The following is a 15,192-nucleotide window of genomic DNA, read 5'->3' as shown; positions in this document are numbered from 1 at the left end:
TATATACATACACACACACATACACACACACACACACACACACACAGGGGCAAAAAAGTATTTAGTCAGCCACCAATTGTGCAAGTTCTCCCACTTAAGAAAATGAGAGAGGACTGTACTTTTCATCGTAGGTACACTTCAACTATGACAGACAAAATGAGAAAAAACAATCCAGAAAATCACATTGTAGGATTTTTAATGAATTTATTTGCAAAAAGGCACAACTTAGTGTATGCAAACATCTGGCCCACTGGAATTGTATTATACGTATTTCACTTAGAATTCACTGCGTCTGTAAACAATTGTTGGAAAAGTTACTTGTGTCACGCACAAAGTAGATGTCCTAACTAACTTGCCAAAACTATAGTTTTTGTGGAGTGGTTGGAAAAACAAGTTTTAATGACTCCAACCTAAGTGCATGTAAACTTCTGACTTCAACTGTTTGTGTGTGTGTAATTATTTTTTGGGAAGGAAAAACAATTTCAGTGTAAACTTAAATGACTAAAACCAGATATAACGTATGTAGAAAAGATAAAAGGATTTATTTTATAGTATCTTTGAGAACTAATAATCACCAAAATAAAAGAGACTGTTAGGGAGAATAGAACATTTCCAAAATAATTAATTTAGCAGTATTGATTGTTATAATTTGTTAGCAAAAGAACACCTCATTAGGCATGGCAAAATGCATAGAATTGCAGGAAATTCACTTTAAAACTGCAACATTTTCTCTCAGCTACATTGTAAAATGTGTAGAATTGACAGGAATTGTGCTTTAAAACTGAAAAAAAATTCTTGCTAAAATCAAGCAGTTCCGATAGGCCAACCACTCCCATTGCCACACTCTATGCCACGCCCACCACCTATGCCCCTTTTTGATCCAGAAAAAAAACGGTGATTTCAACAGTACTTCTTGTCAAAACACAAAATATGCCTGCATTATTTCAAAAATTTAGTTTATCAAATGTAGCAGTTTCAACTAAGGCAGGTGCATGTTGTTTAGGCTGGGATTTAATCCGATCGTGCTTTGTCGGCTATGCACCTTTCAAAAGGAATGTTCCCGTCTTCGCTAAAACCACATTCACGGCAAACTGCATATGTGGGCTCATTCGAAAATTAGCTTTAATGGCGCGTAGCCGACAAAATTTGATTGGATTCAAACCTCGCCTTAGTTTAGCTTGTGTCACCTTTTGAGATTAGGGGGGAAAACGTGACACATGTTTAAAGTGGAACGGACATCATTTTAACTTCTTTGCAGATATGAAACAATCATATCAGTAAAAAATATCAAATTCCCAGTTTATGCAACAACAAAAGAAATGCTTAAAATATAGGTACTATTTGACCCAACATTCCATGATGTTGGCAGAATAGATGGATTCGGTTCAATGCGTGATTAATATAACTCACCAATACATTTCTTCTTTGTCCAAAAAATATTGCTATCAGGTTGTAATTCACAGCTGGCCTGGTACATTGTTTGCTGCCTCTATTCGAGATGCACTGTTTCAGTGTCAATGACTCATTATTTTGGACAAAAACTGACGAATGTAACTAAGGCGGGGCATGTCAATAGAACCAAACTAGTGAGGGCAATGACCACAAATCAGTCATAACGTGGCTAAAATGCTAATGTCTCTATTTATGTAGCAAGCTACAAACACTAGCTAGCTAACTGCTAGGAGGACGTCATGTCATTGGAGGAGTGGTTGAGTGCCTGACTTTTTCCCCTTTTATAATTTTTTGGTGGCTACACAGTTACCGCAGAGATGCACGTGTCATTTAGTTTGAAATTGAATTGCTTTGCTAGCTATGTTACCATATCTCTTGCGTTCGTGAATTCACTGTGGCTAGCTACCTACTCCGATTTCAGAGCACTCTTGTGTGAGTGTGTCAGAGCGCAGAATAACTGAATTTACTTACGAACACGCAACACCTGCTGAATTTGTGCCACATTGTGCAACTTATGTTGCGCGTTTATTGTGAACACTTTAATTAAAATTATAACAGTGGCCAAGTAGGCTGCTGTGGCTATTTGATTATAATGTAGGCCTATCAGTGGCCTAACATCAAAAACAATGGAGAAAATGTATCCCATAACATTTTAACATGAAAATAGCTGTCATCAGCCTACAGTGGCAGCCAATGGGTGGTGTTTAATGTAGACCTACATTCCACGAGACTTTTGGAAAAATTATGCAGGGCTTGACATTAACCTGTTTTTCCACTTAACCTTCAGACAAGGAGGTGACTGAATGTGCTATTTGATGCAAGAAACCACTTTATAAAAGAAAGTTTATTATTATTCCCATACCATTATTACAGATAATCACACACATTATGCTACCCTCTGCCTATTGGCCACTTAGTTTATTGAAGCCTGTCTCAAAATACAACACTGCCCCTTTAAGACAGAAAAAATGTTCTTTACCTGACTCACTTTTCAAAGATGGCTAGAAATGCACATGTTTTGTGCTCTTGTAGGAAGCAACAACTCCCCCATTGCTGACTAGAAATGGGCTATAACTAGGCTAATAACTCACTTACTAGCAAAAAATATGAACAAATGTGCACATGTGGCTATATCCAGCTCTCGCTTTGATCGCAAATCAAGCGAATCTACTCGCGACCACTCATGCTCTAAACACAGTCCAGTTCAAAGTGAATGGCACAGGTCCATATACGGCAATGGTCTATTTGCATATGTAACTCACCACTTGGATTCGGTCTTATGTAGCAAAATTGGAAATTGTGTTTTGACATTGGATAAAAGTAGAGACTCGGAGCTACAAAATGGTATATCATACTGCATTGTTGAGGAGCAATGGGAAAGTAATTCTGCTTTGAAAGTTGATAAACTTGTTCACTCACTTTTGAGAAAATGGCCTTTGAAATGTTTTGGTATCTAGTGAAGAGCTCCACTTTGTTTAAACCCATTCAGCATCGTTCACACCCTCTTAAGCTTTAGCCCCACCCATCTTGTTTCGCCTTCTGAGCTTTCAAAGCGCACACTTGAAGCTCTGGCCGATGATTTGTTTCCCTAGGATAACATGAAAACAGCCTAACCAGCTCTGCTGGCAAAAATTTCATTACGCTTCTTTGCTCTAACTAGCAAAGCAAACAACTCTGGGATACAAATAACAACGTCCGCTACAGAGCCAGCCAGCTAACGTTAGCTAGATAGCTAACAGTACACTTTAGCTTGAAATAAAACCACTTTCTGTCAAAATTAGAAATGTGTAATATCTGAAAATTTAGCTAGCTATCTTACCTGTACACATCATCATGCATGATGGACATGTCTCCCTGTCATGAATGTCATGCCACAGTTGCTCTTGTTTGAAGATGTAATCCAGAGACAGGTGTTTTCTCCATCTCTTTAGCTATCATACTCTAATTCCACTGATTTCAAAACTTGATCCTTCAGACAGTGGAGAGTAACACTTAGCTATGCAACTCCACTACACAATGCATTTAAAAAAAGAGCCGTGTTCGACAGAATTACCAACACAGACTGACCAGCTCAAATAGGCCTTCTATATGGCAGACCAATCCTCTCTCCTCTCTCAGCATGTCCAGCCACTCATGGCTAGTGGGAAGTGACTTTTTTTCTTTGGTTTTAACCAACAAGGCTCATAATTTAACAATTTTATTCGTATTTACAGATGGCATACAAGTTTGTTATTAAGGTACATGAAAGTTCACATGTTCAAGAAGGCATTTCTGCCAAGAAAGCTCATTTTGATATAAAAAAATGACGTTCAAACAGCTCTCCTGTGAAGTCGTGAATTGCGACATACGCCTAATTTCCTGAATCGGGTCACATATAGGGATACTGCAGCTCTGATTGGTTATGCCGCACCGATCTGGTCTGTAGAGTATCGGCTGAGTTGTGCCTGTCAATGCAATAGAATTCTACTCCGTTGTGTTCCGCCTACAAGAAAATCTCTTGCATATTTCGTTTTGTATGTTGCAATGGAAGTGGCTAATATTGGCAATTCCCACAGTAGAGGGAAACATTGATAGTGTTAACTAAAGGGGAAAACTTGAAAGTTGAGTGAAGTTCAATCTCTTGCTTCTCTGCGCGGGCTAATATTTAGTCTGTGCGACAGTCCCAGGGGAGCTGCGTATAGTTTAGAGGGAACTTTGCTCATGAACGATCTATATAACATGTAAACAGCCTAACCAGGTTAGTGAGGTGTTCTCTCATTTGTGTATGGAAGTAGCAAGCTAGCCAACTTTAGCCAGTTAGCTTGGGTGCTTGGTTGGGACAACGCATGCAATGGCAGGCAAGCTGCAGAAGGACGAGCAGGCTATTCCCCATCGTTTATCAGTGCAATTTTAACTGCCAACCAGCTGAAAAAGTTTGAGAGGGTTTATCTAATGTTCCTTTGTTAGAGTTTAGCTCATCTTTCTCTGGCTTGCATTAGTTGTTGATCTTGTTGTTGTTGTTGAGATGCATATAGGGAAAGATGGCCAACCTTTTTATGATTGTATGATAAATAGAACTGTAACGTTCCCAAAATGTAAGAGGACTCCCGTGGTATTTAGGTACATATTTGCAGAAATCCATTCAAGTGTATTTTGAGGCTTTTGCCGAAATGCGTTCTAATGATCTAAAGTTGCGCTGTTGCAACTGCCTGTAAATACAGTCCAGTTCAAAGTGAATGATGGCAGGCCCTTGTTTGCATATAGGCCTACTGTACCTCTGATTGGCTATGGTGCACATGTCTGCGTAGACTCCGGTCCTGGACAAGACAAATGTTTTTATTCAATTTTATTTACTGCAGTGTCTAATTGTACAAACACACGGCTGCTTTCCCACTCTATATTGCTATAGAATTGTCATAAATGCTTTAGTATACGTAATTCCCAAACATTTTAAAAATGTATGAAAACTTTAAAATGACCATATCTAAGTGCTCGTTTGTCAGATATTTTTATTTATTTTTAAAGTGTAATTCTATTAACAGATTTTAATAAGATTTCATGTTGCTAAAATGCTGTCTGTTCCACTTTAAGGTGAATGAGACAGAAGGCTAAAATACTAAGTAGATAGATATAAAGGTTGTTTAAGACTTGTAAGGGCATTCACTAGCACAAACACAGTTGTACCGTGCCTCTCTCTTTTCCTCCCTCTGTCAATCTGCCACCACCCAGAGTGCTGTTAATGTTAGGCTTAAGGACCAAACAGCTGTGTGGAAAACATTGTCTGTCTTTAAAGTCACAGTGGACTCCAAAGCCCTCACTTCAAAATATAAATGTTGTTAATCCAAAGGAAAATAAAATGTGACAACTTTTCTTGCGTTATGATTTTCTTTTGGGCATGGCATTTTGGAAAAAAAAAAATCTAACTGTTAAAGATGTAATCGCCTTTCAGTTTCTTTCTCCGATGTTCATTTGTATTTTTTTCCCGAATCAATCATACAGCTTAGCTCACGGCAAAGCATCTTCTTCCTTTACTTAATTCCATCGTTTGATACTTGAGCTTTCCATGTTGCCTGGCCACTTAAGTCAGGGAGGGGAAACTCCAGTCCTCTGGGGCCTGATTGGTGTCGCACCTTTCCCCCAGCCTTAAAGCTAACACACTTGATTAAACTGAATACCATGATTAGTTGATTATTGGAGTCCGGTGTGTTAACTGAGGCTGGGGCAAAAGTGTGTCACCAATCCAGGCCCCCGAGGACTGGAGTTGCCCATCCCTGACTAAAGTAATGAAATGGTCTTGTGTCCACGGGGCAAAAGAAACACTGGCAGCACCTCAAACCTCTAACCACCTCAAACCTTTCATGCTTCTGATGAAATGGCTCAAAACAAGGCTGACATGTTACAATACAATACTATTCAACTTTGTCCATATGTTACAGCGTACAACGTAAATTCATCTTCTGCGCTGTACTCAATGATAACTTTTCTGCTTATGCTTTTGTTTCTCAATGTCTTACCCACCACTAGTGTGCGTGGCCAAAGAGGTCTATTTTCATGTCATCTGACCATAGCACTGGTTCCAATCCAAGTGCCAATGCTGTTTAGGTCTGCGGGTAGCACTCCCATCTCTATACTTTCTCTTCCTCTGTATCTGCTGCTAAAGCCATTTTCTGGCACTCTAAATGTCAAGCTTCTGCCTCTAACCCTATGAAACTTTTTTCCACATTCTCCCTCTCTGCGGATGACTTTGTCAACCACTTTGGAGAAAAAAAGGTTAACGACATCCGCTCCTCATTCACTCAGCTTATTCATTCCACTGGTCCCAGTCACATAGAACTACCCTCCGCCTTGACCTCATTCTCCCCTCTCTCCAGATGAAAGCCAGTGATTAGTGGGGTCAGGCCATTCGACAACCTGCCTGCTCAACCCCATCCCCTTCTCCTGACCAGCTCTGAAGACCTCCCATTCTTCACTCCCCTCCTCCCTCACTCGACTCCTCTCACGTCAAAAATTACAGACACTTCAGCGTGCTGTTTCTGAGCAACTCTCTTGCTGTCTCTCTCAGAATGATCTTCTTAACCTTAACCAGTCAGGCTTCAAGACGGGTCACTTAACCAAGACTGTTCTTCTCTGTGTCACGGAGGCTCTCCACACTGCCAAAGGTGACTCTTTCTCCTCTGCTCGCATCCTACTAGATCAATCCGATGTCATCAACACCGTGAACCATCAGACCCTCCTCTCCACCCTCTTTGGGCTATGGGCGTCTCAGGGTCTGCACACTCTTGGATTGCATCCTACCTAGCAGGCCGGTCCTACCAGATGACGTGGAAAGGATCTGTGTCAGCACCACTTATTCTCACTACTGGTGTCCCCCAGGGCTCAGATCTACGCCCTCTTCTCTCTATACACCAAGTCGTTCAGCTCTGTCACATCCTCACATGGTCTATCCTATCATTGCTATGCGGATGACACTCAACTACTTTTCTCCTTTCCCCCCTTCTGACACCCAGGTGGCGACAGGCATCTCTGCTTGGATATCGGTCCACCAGCTCAAGCTCAACCTCGACAGGATGGAGCTGCTCTTCCTCCCGGGGAAGGTCGACCCGCTCCAAGACCTCTTCATCACGGTTGACAACTCCATGGTTTCTCCCTCCCGGTGACCCTTGGCGTGACTCTGGACACCCTGTCGTTCTCTGCAAACATCAAAGCAGTGACTCTGTCCTGCAGGTTCATGCTACAACATCTGTAGAGTACAATCCTACCTCACACAGGAAGCGGTGCAGGTCCTATTCCAGGCACTTGTCATCTCCCGTCTGGACTACTGCAACTCTGGCTGGGCTTCACGCTTGTGTCATCAAACACCTACATCTTATCCAGAACGTTGCAGCCCGCCTGGTGTTCAACCTTCCCAATTTCTCCCATGTCACCCTGCTCCCCGAACACTCCACTGGCTTCCAGTCGAAGCTCGCAGCCACTACAAGACCATGGTACTTGCCTACGGAGTAGCAAGAAGAACTGCCCATCCCTACTTTCAAGCTAGGCTCAAACCCTACACCCCAACCTGAGCACTCCGTTCTGCCACCTCTGGTCTCTTGGCTCTCCCACCCCTACGGGAAGGCCGCTCCCGCTCAGCCCAGTCCAAGCTTCTCCGTCCTAGTACCCCAATGGTGGACCTAGCTTCCACCTGGATAGCAGAGTTTCTGCCCATCTTCCGAAAACATTTGAAACCCTACCTCTTATTCAAATTATCACCCAATTGCCTTTGGTGAACTAACATTCACACTTGACTTTTTTTTCACTCACTCTGTCACGAGAATTAGGTTCTCAATGTTCATAAACCAATTCATTTAAATTACTCAGTCTGTGGCCAGGATTTGTAAGATACTGTGTTAAGTTAATGACTGTGTTATGTAGTTGTTCCACCTAGCTATATGAATGCACTAACTGTAAATCATTCTGGATAAGAGTGTCTGCTAAATGACTAAAATGTACTCCAGGAGGTGGTATGGTCAGATGACATGCAAATAGAGATTATTTGGCCACCACACCAGTGGAGGGTTTGGTGTTGAAGAACTGAAGCATATGCAGAAAAGTACCTCATACCTATGGTAAAATATGGTGGTGGATCTTTGATGTTATGGGGCTATTTTGCTTCCACTGGACTTTACCAAGGACCAGGACATTTTAGCCAAAAACCTGGTTGCCTCTGCCAGGAGGCTGAGACTTGGACGCAAGTGTATCTTCCAGAAAGACACTAACCCTATGCACTAATCAAAAGCCACAAAGAAATTGTTAATTTACCACAAAACCAACAGTATAAAATAATGTAATTTCCAACTTTTGGAGCATACAATATAGCTCAGTATTTTTATTATTTAGTTTGGTCGTTTTTGCTCTTCTTTATCAAGGGTGCAAATAATTATGGGCCTAAGTATATATCATGATATTAAAAGGTCCAAAATGTATATAGCAATTGCAGATTACCCCTTTTAAATAGTAAGAAATATGTTCCTTATCAGGGCTGTTAAGTATCAGTCCTGGAGGGCCGAAACACTTCTGGTTTTCATCCTCTCCTTCTAATAAGGGACTAATTCAGAACTGGGATACCAGTAAGTGCAATTAACTACCAGGTAGAAACAAAAACCTCCAGGACCGGAATTGAACAGCCCTGATCTTTTAAGGATGATGAGTATTCTACAGTGGCAAGAAAAGGTACGTGAACCCTTTGGAATTACCTGGATTTCTGCGTAAATTGGTCATCAAATTTGATCGGATCTTCATCTAAGTCACAACAATAGACAAACATAGTGTGCTTAAACTTTTAAAACACAACTTATTGTATTTTTCTTGTCTATATTGAATACATCATTTAAACATTCAGTGTAGGTTGGGAAAAGTAGGTGAACCCCTAGGCTAATGACTTCTCCAAAAGCTATTTGGAGTCAGGAGTCAGCTAACCTGGAGTCCAATCAATAAGACGAGATTGGAGATGTCGGTTAGAGCTGCCTTGCCTTATAAAAAAACACTCTCAAAATTTGAATTTGCTATTTACAAGAAGCATTGCCTGATGTGAACCATGCCTCGAACAAAAGAGATCTCAGAAGACCTAAGAATTGTTGACTTGCATAAAGCTGGAAAGGGTTACAAAAGTATCTCTAAAAGCCTTGATGTTCAGCAGTCCAGGGTAAGCCAAATTGTCTATAAATGGAGAAAGTTCAGCACTGTTGCTACTCTTCCTAGGAGTGGCCGTCCTGCAAAGATGACTGCAAGAGCACAGCGCAGTATGCTCAATGAGGTTAAGAAGAATTCTAGAGTGACAACTAAAGACTTACAGAAATCTCTGGAACATGCTAACATCTCTGTTGATGAGTCTATGATACATAAAACACTAAACGAGAATGGTGTTCATAGGACACCATGGAAGAAGCCACTGCAGTCCCCCAAAAAACATTGCTGCACATCTGAAATTTGCAAAAGTGCACCTGGATGTTCCACAGCACTACTGACAAAATATTTTGTGGACAGATGAAACTAACGTTTAGTTGTTTGGAAGGAACACACAACACTATGTGTGGAGAAAAGAAGGCACAACACACCAACATCAAAACGTCATCCCAACTGTAAAGTATGGTGGAGGGAGCATCATGGTTTGGGGCTGCTTTGCTCTCTCAGGGCCTGGACAGCTTGCGATCATCGACGGAAAAATGAATTCCCAAGTTTATCAAGACATTTTGCAGGAGAATGTAAGACTATCTGTCCGCCAATTTAAGCTCAACAGAAGTTGGGTGATGCAACAGGACAACGACCCAAAACACAGAAGTAAACCAACAACAGAATGGCTTCAACAGAAGTCCTGACCTCAACCCGATTGAGATGCTGTGGCATGACCTCAATAGAACAGTTCACACCAGACATCCCAAGAATATTGCTGAACTGAAACAGTTTTGTAAAGAGGAATGGTCCAAAATTCCTCCTGACTGTTGTGCAGGTCTGATCCGCAACTACAGAAAACATTTTGTTGAGGTTATTGCTACCAAAGGAGGGTAAACCAGTTATTAAATCCAAGGGTTCACATTTTTCCCACCCTGCACTGTGAATGTTTACACGGTGTGTTCAATAAAGACATAAAATTATACGTTTTCTTGTGTTATTAGTTTAAGCAGACTTTGTCTATTGTTGTGACCTAGAGGAATCAAATTTCATGACCGAATTATGCAGAAATCCAGGGTTCACATACTTTTTCTTGCCACTGTAAATAGAAATATTAGAATAGAATGTAAATGCTCTATTTGAGCTGCATTGTCAATGCATGTCGACACTAAGCCTCCTTTTGGGGGAAATTTGACAGTGTAACTCTTCCGTATATAACATCCGAAACCTGTTTGTGTGTCAGTCAGGCAAAGATTGAAAATGTCTTTCAGCGACTTCGGAGCTGTTGTCTGTGCCAAATAATATTTGTATCATGCTTTGTGCTGCTGCCATGTTGTGTTGCTACTGTATTGTTGTCATGTTGTGTTGCTACCATGCTGTGTTGTCATGTGTTGCTGCCATGCTGTGTTGTCTTAGGTCTCTCTTTATGTAGTGTTGTGGGGTCTCTCTTCTTGTGATGTATGTTTTGTCCTACATTTTTATTTTTAATCCCCCATCCCCGCAGGAGGCCTTTTGGCTTTTGGTAGGCCGTCATTGTAAATAAAAATGTGTTCTTAACTGACTTGCCTTTTTAAATTCATAAAAACACACATGCAGTGTCCTTCTTAAGATGAACTGAGGAGGCACATTTTCAGGAAGCCCTCAAGCAGCGCTGCCGCATTCAGTCTCCCTCGCACTTCTCCTTCTTCCCTTCGACAAGGAAAACTCTCAGTAGCAGTTGAACCTCTGCGGCCCAAACCCTTGCCTGGTGTGCCAGAAAACCCCTGTGTTGGAGAGCCAAGTCGGCCATTAGCCAGGCTCTGACACCGGCCCACAGTGCTGCTGCAAAGCAAAGGCATGCATGGAGTAAGAGGGAGAGAGTCAATTTTATAGGCCAGCAGCAGACTGACTTGCTCTTTGTCCTCCAGGCCTGGAAGGCACACCTCATGGGCCGAGAGGGCTGTAAACAGAACTCACGGAGGACTGCGGTATTGCAGAGAGCCCAGCTGGCACAAGGTAAGTCATTCATACACCCACTTAACCCCCCCCCCCCCCCCCCCCCCGCTCTTCCACCCAAGCCTGGGGGGGTAGTGTTAGACCCATGGAAAGGACCCATGCTGCATATTGGTCAAATATTGAGCTGTGTTCCAGTCTCATGCCGAGAGATGCATTGAAATGTCAATTTGTTGTATAGTAAATAATGTGTTTTGCATTCTTGTGAATTCAAAACAACTGAAAAAGGCAGTAATGCTTTCAAAATGCAAAACCAATTAGTGCATGTGAATGATCAGTACAGTATGTGCTCAAGTGATAGTTCATTGGTTACGAATTTTCTCTGTTTATACCCTTTCACTGAAAGTTTATTTTTTGTTTGTATTTGTCATTTCCTGACCTTTGCCATCACAGGAACTTTCATGTTTTTTCCTCTGTCCTTTGTGTGCGCATACATGCATGCCAGTCAGTGGAGGCTGCTGAGGGGAGGACGGCTCATAATAATGACTGGAATGGAGTAAATGGAATGGCATCAAGCGTTTACTGTATTTGATACTATTCCACTCCAGCCATTACCTTGAGCCCGTCCTCCCCAATTAAGGTGCCACCAATCTCCTCTGATGCACATTCTGCAAATGTGTACACACACACACACAGCATTCAAACACTGTACAACCTTCTTGCCTTGCAGATTACCTGTATACAGTACACACAAGGCAATTCCAGACTGACATTTTTTTTGCTATCAGATTGTTCTGGCAATTCTCACAAACTTAATTGGGAGGAAAGATGTTTGGCATGCTTTTACATTTGTATTTTTATTTATTTTTTAAAATCATGATGAAAAGTGGCCATTTCAGGCCCTTTTTAGACCTACAGTGCATTCGAAAAGTATTCAGACCCCTTGACTTTTTCCACATTTTGTTACGTTACAGCCTTATTCTAAAATTGATTAATTTGTTTCCTTCAATCTACACACAATACCCCATAATGACAAAACAAAAACAGGTTTTCAGAAAGGTTTGCAAATGTATAAAACAATGTACATAAGTATTCAGACCCTTTACTCAGTACTTTGTAGCACATTTTGGCAGCAATTACAACCTCAAGTCTTCTTGGGTATGATGCTACAAGCTTGGCAACCTGTATTTGGGGAGTTTCTCCCATTCTCTGCAGATCCTCTCAAGCTCTGTCAGGTTGGATGGGGAACGTCGCTGCACAGCTATTTTCAGGTCTCCAGAGATGTTTGATCGGGTTCAAGTCCGGGCTCTGGCTGGGACATGCAGAGACTTGTAGGGTTTCATCAAGGATCTCTTTGTACTTTGCTCCGTTCATCTTTTCCACGATCATGACTAGTCTTCCTGCCGCTGAAAAACATCCACACAGCATGATGCTGCCACCACCATGCTTCACCGTAAGGATGATGCCAGGTTTCCTCCAGATGAGACACTTTGCATTCAGGACAAATAGTTCAATCTTGGTTTCATCAGACCAGAGAATCATGTTTCTCATAGTCAGAGTCCTTTAGGTGCCTTTTTGCAAACTCCAAGCGGGCTGTCATGTGCCTTTTACTGAGGAGTGGCTTCCGTCTGACCACTCTACCATAAACGCCTGATTGGTGGAGTGCTGCAGAGATGGGAGAACCTTCCAGAAGGACAACCATTTCCACAGAGGAACTCTGGAACTCTGTCAGTGACCATCCCTTCTCACCCCGATTGCTCACTTTTGCCGGGCGGCCAGCTCGAGGAAGAGTCTTGGTGGTTCCAAACTTCTTCCATTTAAGAATGATGTAGGCCACCGTATTCTTGGGGACCTTCAATGCTGCAGAAATGGTTTTTTTGGTACCCTTGCCCAGATCTGTGCCTCGACACAATCCTGTCTCGGCGCTCTACGGATACTTCCTTCGAACTCATGGCTTGGTTTTTGCTCTGACATGCACTGTCAACTGTGGAACCTTATATAGGCAGGTGTTTTCTTTCCAAATCACGTCCAATCAATTTTATTTACCACAGGTGGACTCTAATCAAGTTGTACAAACATCTCAAGGATGCACCTGAGTTCAATTTCAAGTTTCATAGCAAGGGGTCTGAATACTACATTAAATAACATATTTCTGTTTTATTTGTATTAAATTTACAAACATTTCTACAAACCTGTTTTCAATTTGTGATTATGGGATATTTTGTGTATGTGTGTGCGTTTGTGCATGTGCCCGTGTGGTTGGGGGGGGAAGTATTTTAGAATAACACTCAGTACTTCCTAATGGTGGAGGAAGTCATTCTCTTCTTTTTCTCCTGTGTTCAGGGAAGCCTGGCAGTGTGGCTAAGCTTAAGCAGGTGTGGTCAGTGGGAAGTAGGGGCAGGGCAATGGGCAAAGGGAGCAGGATTCCGGCCTTGGCACCCAGAGCCAGCCGAACCCACACCAGCCGCCTCACCCCAGTCAAACGGTGAACCCACACCCAACCGTCCCTGCCCCAGTCTTCTTACACAAGAGCACCCTAGATTGCCCAAATGCTTGGAATGAGGAAAAACCATGGTACCGTCCCAACAGTATAAAATATATTCCTTTACTATCACTGATCTGAAATGACATGATAGGTTTCAATCATATGGCTTTATCCCAACCTATGTAGTCGCCTTACACCAATGGGAGAGGAAATGAGGGAAGAACATTTGTCAGTTTTGGGCTACAGTTTCATGTTGACACCCTGACTAGGGAGGACTGGATTAATCTCCCTTACAACTGAGTCTGTCAGAACAGGGACCAAAATCTGGCTAAAATCAAAAGGGAGGGATACTGAACGATATTGCAATATATTATATATTAGTATACTACATACTAAGGTATTATAATATAGTAATAATACTATTCTAAGCTGTTTATTGATTACTCCAAATCCAATAACAGCCTGAGTGTAGCTACATCCAGCTTTATGCAGGGCATCTGTTTACATTTCTCTTTACGTCTCTTTATGTCTCTGTGTGGCTTGTAATCTAATCAAATATGTTTTACATTGATACAGTAGTTGTGTAAATGTCTTTGTTTCTTACTGTAATTAATTTCCCTACTTAGTTATTATATAGCACCTTTTGCTTGTCAATGGAATTTATCATGCTTTTTTACATTGTCACACTATTTATTGTTTCAATCTGTTTTTTTATATATATATATATTGAGTGTTTAGACAATCAACACTAAGCACAGATATTTGGCCTAGCCAAAAAGCCATTTAAGGTAAAATAGGAATGATTAATTGCTAATTGAAATAGAAAATAAATGAGAACAAACGTTCTCTTTTTTTCTTTAGGAGTAATGTACGTTAGTGGTAATTTTCCCAAACATCTAAGATTTGAGAATGGTCCCACTTGATGAAACCTCTTAGGCACTTAGTTCACTGTAATACTTTCTAGATATGGTAAGATGCACCCTTTTATAGGGTTTCATTTTTTTCCATATGTTACTTAACATGCTGTTGCATTTCGTATAGGTAGCCTAAATCAGAGGGATTTTATACCAAATGTGTGAATCTTGACCTAAATCTACAAGTCATAATTATCTCCAAGGTACACCCTACATCAGTACAATGTGGACTGGAACTAATATAAAGGGTTCACTTAGCAGACGCAGACAATACTATTTTACTGCTTCATATGTTATATGGTGTGTTTCATTGTTATCTGCTGGTCCTTTGCCTTGAGTTACCAATCTTGATCAAATTATAAGACAATTTGACATTTTCTTACATCCCAATCTTTTTGTCTCTTTCAGCTTTTTAATATTTAGGAAATGACATAGGTGTATATTACAGGAGGCTGGTGGCACCTTAATTGGGGAGGACAGGCTCGTGGTAATGGATGGAGCGGAATCAGTGGAATGGTATCAAACACATGGTTTACATGTATTTGATGCCATTCTATTTGCCCCATTACAAGCCGTCCTCCTCTCAGCAGCCTCCACTGATGTATATATTTTCCTTGTGGATTTTCAGTACATATCAATCAGTATTGACTGTACATATTTGATTTACAACCATTCTGTGCAGAGATTGAAACATCTATGTTTGATTAAATGAAGTTAACAGCACTGTATAGATTCATTTGTCTCTTACTCTGGTGAGTTTGAGATGCCAAATATGTATTTCAA

The 15,192-nt window shown here is 41.3% G+C and overlaps 1 protein-coding gene across 3 annotated transcripts in view; it reads left to right on the top strand.

Moving 5' to 3' along the window:
• Window positions 1-15,132, top strand: part of cep104 (centrosomal protein 104) — a 41,005-nt gene extending 25,873 nt beyond the window's left edge. For 2 of the 3 annotated variants that reach the window (XM_029664713.2, XM_029664714.2), the window contains exons 21-22: window positions 10,986-11,073; window positions 13,354-15,132. In XM_029664713.2, the coding sequence (XP_029520573.2) occupies window positions 10,986-11,073; window positions 13,354-13,499 (234 nt within the window). In that variant the 3' untranslated portion in view covers window positions 13,500-15,132. The remainder of the gene's footprint in view (window positions 1-10,985; window positions 11,074-13,353) is intronic. The other variant, XR_010464398.1, reaches the window with a different exon arrangement.
• The last annotated feature ends 60 nt before the right edge of the window (window positions 15,133-15,192 follow it).

This window comes from Oncorhynchus nerka, linkage group LG7 (assembly GCF_034236695.1).
Source record: "Oncorhynchus nerka isolate Pitt River linkage group LG7, Oner_Uvic_2.0, whole genome shotgun sequence".
NCBI lineage: Eukaryota > Metazoa > Chordata > Actinopteri > Salmoniformes > Salmonidae > Oncorhynchus > Oncorhynchus nerka.
The sequence above is the reverse complement of the archived record's forward strand: the minus strand, read 5'-3'. Positions and strand labels throughout refer to the sequence as shown.